The sequence below is a fragment of the Agrilus planipennis genome, unplaced genomic scaffold (genome assembly GCF_000699045.2).
Source record: "Agrilus planipennis isolate EAB-ADULT unplaced genomic scaffold, Apla_2.0 scaffold37, whole genome shotgun sequence".
In the NCBI taxonomy this organism is placed as follows: Eukaryota; Metazoa; Arthropoda; class Insecta; order Coleoptera; family Buprestidae; genus Agrilus; species Agrilus planipennis.
The window spans coordinates 231,047-245,711 of record NW_020438995.1 but is presented as its reverse complement, the minus strand read 5'-3'; the positions used below and the strand labels follow the sequence as shown (position 1 = coordinate 245,711).

Sequence of the window (14,665 nt, the reverse complement as noted above, 5' to 3'; positions counted from 1 at the left end):
GTATATCCTGTACTCCTCTTAGTAACTGTTTCTGCATCTAATATTTCTCTGACTCGCCCTTCAATATTTTTCGAATTTCTCAATTAACCGTTCACGAGCATAGAAGTGACTTCTTTTTATTGAAGGCGACTCGATCCTGCGCTATCCTCTATTTTATATCTCTACTACTCCTTCCGTCCTGGCTTATCTGACTTCTTAGATACCTAAAATCAGCCCCTTCTTTTAATTTTTCGTCTCCTATCTTTATATTCTCTCTTTCCCTACTTTTTCTTCCTTTGCATACCAGTATCATATGCAAATCTAAGCATAGTAATCTTTTGCCCCGGTATATCTATCCCTACAGTTGTACTGACTTTAATGATGTTGGTTGATCGCTTCTTCGATATATAGATTACAAAGTAGCGGGGAGAGTATTCATCCCTGTCTGATCCCCTTCCTAATATTTACTTCTTTACGTTGCCGCTCAAATTTTAAAACTGCCTGTTGCTCTTTATACAAACCAAGTACATATCACTCTTCTATTTCTCTATCTCATCCCTACATTTTTAAGTATATGTAACATCTTGCCCCATTTAACATTGTCAAAAGCTTTTTCTGAATCTACGAAACCCATCTTATAACTTCTTTCATTTCTATCTTTTCCACATTTGTCTCGTTTCCATTTCTATCAAATTCCATATAGTTTGTCTTCATCCTTTCGTTTGTCTTTCCTAAAACGTTTTTAGAAAGATTGCAGTATTCCGGTTCACTTACTACATATTCTTATTCGTATTCCTTTTTTATACTTATTTTTAATTTTCAATCTACTTTTTTCTATTTGCTTAATATAATCATTCCTTTTTTCTTCAACTTCCTCATCACATCTGTTTCACCTTCATTTTCGCAACGCTATTTTGTGTTCTTTCCCATTTTCCCAATGATCCTCCATTTCACTATTTCTCACTGTCTCCACCTACCCTGACTTACTTTTTTATCAAACATTCATTCATTATCTCTTCCATTTTTATTCAACTATTAAGTCCTTTCATCACCTCTGTATTGATATTTCCCCACTCACATTTTTCCATTTCACTTTTAACGAATATGGTTTTGACCCTATTATTCTATTCTTTCAATTAATGCTTCGTGCCTTTTCGTTTCTTTTTCTTTTGATAAACAATGCAGTTCTTGGTTTTTTTCCAGTATACATCTCCGTTATTTTTGCATTTGTTCATTTTTTATTCGTATGATTCTCTATTATTCTTTTTGCATTTGCTTCTCTCTAACCAACTCTTTCGTTTTATTTTTCGCATCACTATCTGTCAATAATTTTTTTTATTCGTTTGTTTCATTAGTTTGCTCCTCTTCGAGTAACGTTAGTACAAAGTATGATCCTGATCTTCTTAAATCCGAAGTTGCTGGGGCTAAAAGCAGAGTATCTAGAATTAAAATAGAATTGGAACAAATTCAAAATGAAATGAAATGCACGCAAAAAGGAGTAGAAGCTTTAACAATGTAAGTTCACTTTAAATTTAAAATCGACTTAGTAATTGATTAACGTAGAATATAAAGAATTTAGTTGTTTTCTACTATTAATAGAAGTATACTGTTTTTTTTAAAGGAATTAAGTACTAATTACTAAATTGTAATTTATTTCAAAATTCATTGCTAAGCAAATAATTGTACGTTCTTTCTTATGTACTTATGTAGTGACTGTCGTGACTGACTATTGGCTGCTATGTCATTTGTTCATTAATTGTTGTGATTAATACAATGCGAAAAGGGATTTTAAATATCATTGAAATACATGCCTAATAAAATAATAGTATTTTTTGTTTAATATTAAATAAGTAAGCAGAACATGTTGTTGACTGAGACTTAGCGTAGCTGTTCATTAATTTCTTTGCTTTTAAAATTGGACTAGAATTACATATAACTTGGATGGTTATTAATGATAATAATTGGAAACGAAAGTACTAAATGATTTTTATTGATTATGTAATATTAAACTTAATTTTACTTACTTTGTAGGGTCGAACAAAAAATTACTTCTCATAGTGGAGGCGGTTATAACATTGGGGAAGCCCAAGCAATTATACAGGAACTTCGAAACATTCAAGTTTCTCTCCAGTCGGGTGAAAAAGAAAAGGTGGAATTGATGCAGTCTCTTGCAAAGCTTAAGGACGACTTAACACGTTTACAATTACGTGAAAATGATTCTTCAGCGGACGCTTCATCTCTTGATATTTTTCAATATAAATTGAGTACTGCATCTCAAACAGATTTATCTTGTGGCGATGGAACAGTCCCTGTTGGTACAAAACTTGCTGAAATGGCTAAGATTAGATTAAAATACGACGAGTCGCGTAAAAAAGTACAAAATATACAAAAAAAATTAGCCGATTTAGAAGAAAAAATACAACCTGGAGAGTTAGAATCAGATAAAGACAGATTACTTCTTTTCCAAGAAAAGGAACAGCTTTTAAGAGAATTAAGGAGTATAACACCCAGAATGAGGTCAAGGAAAGAAATGTGTGATATACAGGCAGAATGTCAAAAATTAGAACAGGACCTTCATAATGCTCTCGAAGTATCAAATAGGACTATTTCTGATAGGCTACGGCTTCATGAAGAGAAACAATTTCTTCTCCAACAGCTCAGAGATGCCCTTAAACAGATGACTCAGTTGGAATCACAATTAAAAACTCTTTCAGCAAGTACACTTTCAGTAAGTAGTAGCTCCAGTTTAGGTTCTCTTTCAACAACCAGCAGCAAAGGATCTCTTAGTTCTGGATTAAGTTTCACTGATATCTACGGAGGTCCAAAGACGTCAGTAGCATCTGAGAAAGCTATTGATATGGTTGATCTACAAAAAAGAGTGGCGAGATTATTAAAAATCAATAACGACCCGGTATCTATTTGTACTCCATCACCAAGTCGGTCGCAACCGTCTCTATCTCCAAGAAGTTCATTATCGTCTGTGTCTCCTCCCATGTCTCCAATGTATGAAAACATACATTGTCTGTTACCGCCACCATCTTATGAGCAAACCGAGAAGGAACGTAAACAGAAGCATCAAAATGATGAAGAAGAATCCATTATTAATCGGTCCGACAGTTATGTAAATATTGACGGGAGCGAATCGAGAGATTCCTCTCAGAGGTTGCCTGTATATACAGATCTATTTGACACAAACAACGTTTTAAATCAGGAATTTGATTTTAATCGAATTTGCCGTTATTCGTCATACAATGACAACAATACAACTGATATTTTGTCTCCAATATCGGAAACACCTCCGCCACCACAGATTTTCAATGAGGAGGAGGTTCTACTGCATGTGTCAGAATTATCAAGAACGTCATCCTCGTGCACGAATACCACACGATCGGTTTCAGCTGCAGTTAGTGACGAATCTGTTGCAGGGGACTCAGGCGTTTTTGAAGCGTCAAACAGAAAAAAGTCGTTGGGAACATCAAACACTGGATTGTCCGATCGTCGTCAATCAAACACTACGGTGGATGATGTACAGGAAACTACTCAAGTTCTTGTCAAACTTGTATATGTATTCTCAAAAAATGTCTTAAATATTTGCTTAGGCAAAGCAAAATATTTAAATGTTCTTGGAGTACCAGATGAAGGACAAATGTAAGTATATTTGGACTAGTTAAAATGTATTTTGTAAAACCTAAACCATTACTGTCAATTTAAATGCGATACAGAAATGCTTAATGAATTTTGTCTGTTCATTGTTTTAAGAAAGAAATATAGAAGGTATACCTTTACTTATATATTTTACAATATAATAACTTAACTTTCTATTTTAATGAAATTAATTTTACTGGTTTTTATGAAGAAATGGGAAATTTATCATTTCAGATACATGAAAATAGCACTTTTACCTCCTGCACCGGAAAATACACAAATTCGTGTCACAAAAATTGTCAAATGCTCTTCTGCTGCTGCAATATTTGATGATTGTTTCGATTTTGACATTGCTCTTAGTAAGTTGTACGCTAAAACTTTGCAAATCAGCATTTGGTGCAAAAATGAAACATCTCCAGATTTGTGTTATGTAAGTTGTTATATTTATAATTTGTATAATATTACTTTTATCAAATTGTGTGTGTGTTTGTGTGAGAGTGTGTGTCTGTGTTTTAAATTCAAATTTAGTTCTTTAAAATCTTCACATATTTACTAAGAAATTATTTAATACAAGTGCATATGTATTTTTTCATTTAGGGTTACACACAAATAAGTTTAGCTGACTTTAATCCACAATACTTATCGCAACGATGGTATAACATCCTCAGTTTAACATGTCTAATGATGGAATCGAAACTACTAACAAAGCAACACAATGGTACAGAAAATTCATATGTAAATATTTCCCGCCTTTGTGCAACTAAAGAGGAAAGTTCAGACGATTCTACCGTTATTTCATCTCAAACGTCAACTTTGACCCGGAATCAGGAATTAAAACATATTAATGTAACCCCTAAGTTAGATTTCCAAGAGTTGGTTAACTGTCTTGAAAATACCCCTGGTTATACTAGTGAAGATTCTGATAGTGATAAAAACGACGACATAGAAGAGGAAGAGGACATAGAAGATATATGTTTAAATGACAAGTTGGATATAGTCATTGAAGATTTAGTTGCTGAGTGCCAAATGGAAGATAAGCAAACAAATACCGAATGTACATTTTACCCCGAACATTTAAAACAAATTAAGCTAATGAATCAAAGTTCTAATTTTAATGACGAACAATTGGGTGCCATTCGAAGATCGCAAACATTTTCACCAAGTGTAGCTGTTTCAAAAAGACACTATAGTTGCAAATTAAATCGAAGTGACAGTGATAGTGCGATGCCATTATATCGGAAAGGATCAAATCCCTTCCAGCGAAATTCCGTTGAAAGACGTTCGTTGCGTTTCAGAAAACAGTCAGGTTCATTGTTAGCTTTATCCAAAAGTAAATCAAACAACCATGTACCTCCTCCTGTTCGGACATCTCTTGATTTGGAACTTGATCTTCAAGCACAGCATACTAAATTAGACAATCTTAATAGTGAATTACAAGTGTTAAGGGACTTGCGGGATAGATTAGAAGTAGCGAAGGAAAATGGCGATGCGAACACAGTCACTAGGCTTATGGAAGATACAGGGTTTCAGAATTTGATGGCTCAGGCTGAAGACTATCGAAAGGGTAAAACGCCAGAAGAAAAAAGGATTGAGAAAATGTTAAGAAAAATATCCAGAGAAATTTACAGACTGAGGAAAAGTAAAGCTGGGAATGGAAAACCGGATATGATATCATTCAAGTGAGTATTACTACTTATGAAAAGAATTATTTTTAGTTTATTATAAAATTTTAATCTACGATATTTGTCTTGATTTCAAAATAATTATCTGAAAGCTTCAATGTGTTATAGCTTAATTTACTCGTATAGTACCCAGTAATAAATTAAATAGGTGCTATAACTGCAAGCAAAAAATCTATAAAAAAACAACCAATGTTGAACGCGACGTCATACTCATAACTACCGTTGCTGTATTTATTTATTTTGAGAACAAGTAAAAAAAGTTCAGAGTAAAAAAAAAATATGAGTATGTGAGTCCGAAGGTATTGATTCTGTATTACAAACATATGGAGGTCATGTGTTCCACCATTACAATAACTTATGAATGCCCTGTCCATGGAGTGACTGAAAAATTAGGGAAAGTGGTGTTGCTTGTGTATTTCCTCGTGTGTATCAAAATACGTGAACATATATTTAATAATTGTAATTATTTAAATATGGGGTATGAGTGAGATGGGGATCTTATCAAATCTTACCGAGGGTAGGGAAAGGTCCAAATGAAAAAAGAAACGGAGAATAATATTTTTTTGAAAGTGTATTTCAGAAGAATTAAGAATTTTTTAAAATATTGCAACCGAAAACATAACATTTAGGAATTTTGTATGAATTATGATCACCAGGCAATTACTATTAAAACTATAACATGATTACGATGAATTGAAATGCAGCAACCACGAAAAATTTTGATATTTACTTTTTATATTATTTCACTGTCATATCATTTGATATTTTTCGATTTATGTTTTCCAGAAGTGAAAAGTAATTCATAATCGAGTATTTTTTCCTGTATAATTATATTTACCATTTATGATTTGACAGAATTATTGTAGTAATGTTCCTAAATATATTTTGCCATTCTCATAAAATTGATAGAAACGATATAATTATAAAAAAAAGGTTTATTGTTTTAGGTAAAAGTGTAGTTTACGACACCCTCCTAAAGTTGGCTTTAAATATTGCAATGCTGCTAACATGAATACATACAAACAGCATATCTGTCAGTAGAGAATGTTCATCATTTTGCGGGGCCGAATTCAGAGATGATGTCGTACACTGCACATCACACGATTGAAATTAAAATATAAAAATGTAAAGAGTGTCTCACGGTGACCACCCATTAGAATATTTCGGAAACTGCTTCGATTTAAAATTTGAAAATAGCGACATTGGGTACGCTCTTCTCAATGAAAATAACGGCTTCTATGTCGGAAGTTGACATCAACTTCGTTATTTCAAATGGAACACCCTGTTTGTTACGTCTCTTGAATTCTACTTACGATGTAATATAAGCACTCATAAGACTTCCCTACTTCTATATTTTATCGTTTTCGAGATATATTTTTTTTTTTTTGAAATTAGCACATAGGTAGGTAGTGAAAAAGCATGCCTATTTTATAGTAAGAAATCTGGGGCAACAATATTCTCAGCAGAGATAGCTTGAAGATATAAGCTTTCCGTGCATATTTTCAAAGTGGGTTAATTGCATTCAGGGTGTTAGATATTTAACGCCGGATTTGGATAACTTCAAGCAATCATAAGTCCATTTTTTTCAAATTGAACACCCTGTATACATTTCCATAGCCTTATGCAAAATTTTATTCTCTTTCGAATGGTACTATGGTACAGTTGTTCGAAGTTATGATTGCTTGAAGTTAAATAAATCCGGCATTAAATATCTAACAATCCACATACAGTTAACTCACTTTAAAAATATGGATGGGAAGCTTGAGGATATACCTAGCTCTTATTGCTCCAGATTTCTTATAAAAAAGAAAATATCTCGAAAACGATCAATTTTAGAAATAGGGAAGCCTTATGAAAGCCTTCCTAAAATTATCAGTAGAATTCAAAACCGTCATAATATACAGGGTGTTCTATTGAAATAAAGAAGTTGATGTCAAGTGCTACATATATATATGCCGTTATTTCAATAGAAGAGTATACACAACAACGCTCATCATTATACGGTCGTTAGTTCTAAGACTGGTTGGACATGCAACTCAACTCTATCCTATCCTGAGCTAATCTTCGCGATTCTCTAAAACTAGAATATCCCACATCCTTAATTATTTGTGAACAGTAATCTAATCTATTTTTACTCCAATTAACTCCTGTTTCTGCTTCTAATATGTATGACTAGCCCTTCATGCCTGAGAAGGTGTTCTATCAACCTATCTCGCCTATTCCTTATTGACTTCCATAGAGTCTGCTGTTCTCCTATTCTTTCTAGTACCTCTTCATTTCTAACCCTCTCAATCCACGGTATATTCGTCATTCGCCTGTAACGCTTCTAACCTTTTCTTTTCCGCTGCGACCTCCTTCCATGTTTCGCACCTGTACATCGCCGCGCTCCTGACATACATCTTTAACAATCTTTTTCGAATTTCTAAATTAACTTTTCGCGAGGATAGAAGTGACTTCTTTTTATTGTAGGCGACTCGACCCTATGCTATTATTTGTTTAATATCTTTACTGCTCCTTCAATCTTGAGTTATCTGACTTCTCAAATACCGAAAATTAGCCACTTGTAATTTTTCATCTCCTATCTTTATTTTCGCCCTTTATCTACTTATTCTTCCCTTGCGTACCGGTATTTTTGTTTTACTTTTATTTATTTTCATACAATACTGTTTTGTCAATACCACTTCCATTTTATTTAAAGCTCTCTATAACTCTTTTTTAGTAGATGCTAATACTTGCTATTCATCTGTATACTAATCTTTTACCCCTATATACCTTTCCCTACAGTTGTCTTCTCTTGAAAGATGTTGTTTGCGTCTTCGATGTGTAGGTTAGAAAGTAGCGATGACAGTGTGCATCCTTGTCTGACTCCCTTCCTAATATTTACTTCTATACATTGCTACTCAAGCTCTCTAATCGCCAGTTGTTTTTGATACAAACTAAGTGCCACTCTTTTATCTCTGTATCTCATCCTTACATTTTTAAGTATATTTAACATCTTGTCTTATTTAACACTGTTAAAGGTTTTTCCAAATCAACGAATCCTACGTATGTAGTTTTTCTCTTTTCTATCGTTTTCTCTATCGTTACTTGATATCTATATCTGCTCCTGGATAACTCCTACAGTCCTTCACATTGTTTAATCTTTGCCTAACAAGTATGTAATCTAAAACATACCTTCCTAAATCACTTGTCATCTTCTGCTTATAGCGCCTTCTAACGAGATGGTTAAATAAAGCATTCACTATTTATTTTCCCTATCATGTATATTGCTTAATACAAAAGAACCTCTTATTGCACCTTCTTTACCTTCACCTATTACTCTGTCGAAGTCTTCTATAATAGGGATGATGACAGTAACCAAGAATCACTAAAATTATGATGTAAATTAATAATATAGAACTAAAGTATTCTAAAAAACAATATTTGTTTTTTATTACAACTGCGCTTAAGTTAATTTTAGTAAAAATAAAAGTACAAAACCTGACTATCTGCCATATTAGATCAAACGCCAATAGGAGGCGCGTGACGTCACGCTTTCGTAAACATTCTAACGTTCTGTTTAACGGTCGAACTTGTTAGCTTGTTTTGCTTATTTAGATATTATTTGCTCTGTGGCGAAATAACTCTTATTGTTTTTTTTGTATGTAGATAAATGTTTTTTCTAGTTTTTCTATTTCAAATATTTCATTTCAAATAATATTTCATTCCAAATATTATTTCACTTCAAATATTATTTCAATTCTTTTCAATTTCTTATATTATAAATACTTTGGTTTCCTTTCAATCTAAACTCTATTGTTCTCTCAATCACTTTTACCCAGAATTCCAACTTCAGCTATACCTGCATGCGCTCCCATACTAATATGTATCTGGTTTTACTCTTAATTGCTTTCTCTTTAATTCTATACTGTCTAATTCTATGTATTCCTATAAACTAGTGTCTTCACCCTCTCTCTAACTACTTTTCCTTCTAGAACTTTCTATCAAATTTACGAACAACCCTGTCCTATAAATACTCCAAAAATTCTTATCTATACACAGTTCTCGTCTACCGCCTCTACTACCATTCGTAAGTGCTTCTGTATTCTATTGTTATTCGCTACATTGTTTTCATTTTTGTTGTTATCTTTGTTATTGTTACTGTTTTGTTATCTTGCTCTTTTTGTCACTTTGTTCTTATATGTCTGTTGCATTTTTCCTGTGCCTTTTTGTTACTTGTGTTTTCGTTGTTATTGTTATAAATTGTTATTTGTTATTAGTGTTTTCTTGGTACTTAAATAATTTAACACCAAAAGACACTAAAGCTCCATTTATCTGATTTTTGATAGTTAAAAATTAGTATTGTGTTATTATAAGAGTGCGAAAAAGAAAAGTTAGCTATGGAACAAGGATTTATCAAGGCAAATAGCTCAAATTTGCCAAGGATCGACTTGTTGATGTTGGGAGGTTCACAGAAATAAATTACAGAATTTGAAGATATAGCTGCTTGGTCTCGCCTTGCAAGATTAAGCCACGTATTTCTCACTTTTTTTTTCATTGGAACGTTAATGAACAACTTATTCGGAGTTTTTATCGATGTATTATTACATTGAGGAACCGCACACCATCGATACACATCAGAATTCATGATAACTATCGCTCAAAATAATTAATTTAATGTATCTCAATGCATGTAAACATGCAACGTGTCAACTGTTTACGAAACGGTGACGTCACACATAGACGCCATTACTATTCTATCGTTTTGGCGTAAAGTTTAAATCGTATTCTTTAAAACGCTAATTTTTCCTTAAAAACCTGAATTCTTTTCGGAAATAAAATTTATTTTGTATAAAACAGGCACCTACAAACATCGTGGAGTAGTTTTTGAAAATCAGTCATCATCCCTATTATAATTATTAGTTTTTCCTGTCTTTTCTCTAAACTTAACACGTCTTCTCTATCGGCATATACCGCTTCTACGTCTTCATCATTGTAAGATGATGTAGGCATATAGACCTGCACCTAATTGTAGACCTACTTTAACCATAACTATCCTATCACTTTTTTGAAAATAACTTTCTACACTCTGTTCTGCTTTCCTATGCATTACAATTCTTACTCCCGAATTACCTTCCACCGATTCTGTATGTATTATTGTCTCCACTCCAAAAGTCTTTAGTTTAATGCCTACTATATCTAATTTTAGTCTATTCATCTCAACTTTCAAATTTTCTAACTTCCCTACTTGCCTAATTGTCCTTACATTCCGACTCGAGACATATTGTACATTTTCTCTACTGCACTTGATTACATCCTCCGAGGCAGTCCCCGCCCGGATATCCGAGAAAACTAGTTTACGTCTGGAGTGCTCTTTACCCTAGAGAACGTAATCATTCCAGTTAGTAATTAGTGGAATAACGCTATTGCACAAACTTTCAAATTTTAAATCGAAGTAGTTTCCGAAGTGTTCTAGTGGAGGGTCACCGTCAGGCAACCTGTATATTGGTTTATTTATGAAAATTGATCTTAACAACTGAATTTTTCAGTCTAGATTTTTTTTCATCAATTTTCTTCTGTTATTGTAAACGAAATATTACACAGTATAATTTTGTATACTATAATCCTTAAAAAAAAACAACTAAAAAGAACAATATCACTTCCATAAATAACTGTCACGTAATTTAGGGTTAACCGAATAAATCAAAATATAGTTGTGGTTACACCATTCTGTACGTGTAGCCAATATAAACTATTCCCCGTACAGCCTCGGCCCTCTAGTTTATGGACGGCGTTAAAAGTCACAAGTCTTCGTAGCATTTACGCAAACGCGAAATAATTTTTCCGTTGTCTATTGATGTTTTCCTTTCGACCTTTTTAAAGAAAAAGGAACGAAATATATTATCATATTATACATCATAATAGTTGTACATATACGATAGTTCTTTATANATATGATTCAACATTTGTTGCAAAGGATTGGGAAACCCCAACAAAAAACTATATAATTATTATACCTTCGAAAGTAGTTTCAAATAATATGTTACAAGGCATGTGACCAGTAGGGTGGTCGGCAATCAGTTTTGAATAAAATCAAAAGAATTTACGTTTCTTAACAGTTATGTTGTCAAAGAATTCAAAAACCCAAAAGTGGTGTGTTGGTACAAAGTCCGACTTAGCCATACCGTGCACCAACAAGTTGGGAAAGCTACACTGCTGCTTATTCATCTTGATCAGGGAGTAAAGAAATCGTGCGAGACGGGACTGCAACTGTGATTATGGCCACACCTCCTGTAGTATTGGTAGTACATGCCATAGACATATATTAATGGACGTGCCTTAGCCGTATGTCGTTGTAATAATTTCTTGGCTCGAAAAGTGAGGGAGATGGGGTATGGTTTCGGACTAGTGCTATCTCTTTATTGTCCGAAACTTCAATAAAACGCTTATTTTAAACAAATCTATAATAGAAAATACATATACCGCTAATAATTAATCATCTTCATATTAAGCAACACCCAAAATAACTACTTATGCTGTCTTCTTCAACTAGAAATAGAAATGTTTAATATATTATTTGTTTTCCATTTTCTGTCTAGAAAAAACGAATGTTTAGTTAATTTTGGACTAGATTACATACTGTGCTATTTTTTCTTTGATGGGAAATATTCTTGTTTAACCATTTTACGGTTTCTGGAATTCCTTTGGTTGTGCACTGTTTCTATTAGTATTTCAAACTCCTTTAATGATACTTGAAAAGCTTCACCATCCAGTTCATTCATTGCAGTTGCCATTGCTATCTTTAATTGCGTTTCATGGTCTTGATGCACTTCACTATTCTTATTCTTCTTTGTAATATGTTGTAATTGTGGATTCGCGTTCTTGTAATAAATTGGTGACATCGTCTAATAGAGAGTCACCGCCTCTCGCTTTTTTATACAAACATTCCAAATGTAGATACTTACATATGGTAGTTTGCACTGTATACTGCCGTCTACAAATTTGGCGAACCCTACAGCACAATATCTTGTATTCTCTTTCACACAACTCATTATAACATACATATATTTTCTGAAGATGAGCTTAAATTAAATATACCAAAACCCACCTTAGTTACAGCACTTTTATCCATTTTTACTGCAAGTTAGTGAGCTTTCAGTACAACTTTATCCTGATACGTATTTGCATTGGGTCTTTCTGTATTCAATATTATTTGCCACATTTTTTCTGTTGTTATTATTTACAGTAAATATAAGGTTTTGCTTTAAAACTCATATTAATTTTGTATGATCTTGACGTCACTCGAAAGGGCCTGATCGTATGGATTCGAACCTGGCCTGGTTGCTCTGCCTTTTTCCTGCTTTAATCTGCTATGGTTTTCCTGATTTATCTATCTCTAATCTTAACTACTTCTTGACTTTTCGTTCGAATGCTATAAGAAGCTTAACATAGAAAATGTGTAGGTCAGCGGGACAGCCCGTCCACCAGTAGTAGCTGTTGCTGACTAAGAACATTTTCTTTGTTTTTTGTTTTTTTTTCTAAGTGAGGTGTAATTTTATTTACTTTAAGTAAATTTATTCTGTTGTTTTATGTACATTTATTTGCAAAAGGAATTTCTAACATTTGATGTTTCTATTTTAGAGAAAAAATGGCGTTTTTCACTAAAACGAATCCTGATGTACTTGTATTATCTACAGAAGAACCTCCGATTTTGCCTAAAGAGAATAATGATTCTAACGCAGAGAATTTTTCTGTGAGGATAGGTAATGATACAGAAACCGGAAATTCAAAAGATAATATTGAAGAAGAGGAGCAGCGATATAGTTATGTAGTAGATCGAATATTGGGAGTGGAAGTGTAACTAATCAACTGTTCTCGTTCCATTGTCATTAACTGTTTCGTTACTACTACTACTACTGCTGCTGTGCTGTGTTGCAGCGTGACGTAATATAAACATTAGAGAGTTCTCAGTTAATACAAAACAAGCCGATTATTCTATTTGTCGGAAGTTTTAAACAAATGTCCTGCATGACCAGGCAGAGAAAAAATTATGTACGAATGGAAAATGCAAATTTCCATAAATCCAAGTTTTATTTTAATGTTAACGACTATCCCAAAATTTTTCTTTCTTTTATGGTTATCTCCAGTCAACAAATTATTAATTTGAATTTGCATGATTATTTCATTGAAATTTTAATCATATAATCATATCTGTTAGTATTTATCTACAAATATAGTTGGAGTATATAACCTAAGACCGGTACTAATCGTAAATAGGCACTATGTAAATCTTATTTTACTTTGCATCATAACCCATAAGTTACAGTAAAAATTTGGTATTTGTTTTAATAATTTTGGATGTAAGCCAACTAATAACAAAATTACCCAGCATGAATTATTATCCAATAGTAAACAGTTTTTATAGATGACAATGAATAAAAAGCTGCTTTATCCAAAACTACACTGCTGTGTATACTACAGATTTCGATCTTTACATAATGTACGGAAAATTTCATAATTTTTATTAATAATGCTTGATATTCATGCACTGTAATATGCCACTCATTCCTGCCAAAATATGGTATTCTTACTAGACAAATCGTATTTTTGTTTTTTATAAACTTGCAATTCGTTTAAATAAATACAAAAATAACCCAGTACAAATACATTCACAGAGTAAGAAGGATTGTTCGTTTTGCTATTGATAATTAAAAAGAGACATACAGGCACGTAGGAACGAACGGTAGGGATATGTAAAGCCCATATTAAACAAAATTAAGAGTGAGGAAATACTTCGTTTTGTTATTTGTTTATTTATGTGATACACGAGTATTTCTTACATTTTTCTTATGGGAAGTTTAGAATGTGATGTAATATTTCCATTAATTTTTAACAATCGATGCGTTCTACTCAGTTGGTATATACTTAAGGAATTAAAACATACTTTTTCAAGAAGAATTTTATTTATGTAAGTAGCTATAAACTTTTTATAAAACACAAACTGTTTTATTAGTTTTATCTTTTAGAATTACTTCAGTTCTGGCTATGTGCTCATTGCTACAATTTACAGTTAAAACAGGTGTGCCATATTGCAATTTGTTTTTCTTTAGTTTTGTCACAAACAATACATGCCTTTTGCTCTTACGGTCTGTACTTTCTTTGGTTATGTATTTCGAATATCAATTTTTTGAACATTATGGGGATTTAACGTAATTTATTTTTCTGTAGTAAATATTCGTAACTTGTTTAAGTAAAAATTGAATGATTTCAAAATAATCAATTATAAATAATGTTTATATCGATTTGTGATTCAAACGTAAAAATGTAGTTGCTAGCTTCGACATGAACATATACCTTGTTGATCCGTATATATATATTTT

General features: G+C 32.7%; 1 protein-coding gene across 2 annotated transcripts in view; it reads left to right on the top strand.

Moving 5' to 3' along the window:
• The window catches only part of LOC108745136 (protein kibra), a 45,887-nt gene extending 32,554 nt beyond the window's left edge, over nucleotides 1–13,333 (top strand). For both annotated transcript variants that reach the window (XM_025975732.1, XM_025975733.1), the window contains exons 5-9: nucleotides 1,335–1,494; nucleotides 2,011–3,627; nucleotides 3,859–4,054; nucleotides 4,222–5,303; nucleotides 12,927–13,333. In XM_025975732.1, coding sequence (XP_025831517.1) covers nucleotides 1,335–1,494; nucleotides 2,011–3,627; nucleotides 3,859–4,054; nucleotides 4,222–5,303; nucleotides 12,927–13,146 — 3,275 coding nt within the window. In that variant the 3' untranslated portion in view covers nucleotides 13,147–13,333. The remainder of the gene's footprint in view (nucleotides 1–1,334; nucleotides 1,495–2,010; nucleotides 3,628–3,858; nucleotides 4,055–4,221; nucleotides 5,304–12,926) is intronic.
• The last annotated feature ends 1,332 nt before the right edge of the window (nucleotides 13,334–14,665 follow it).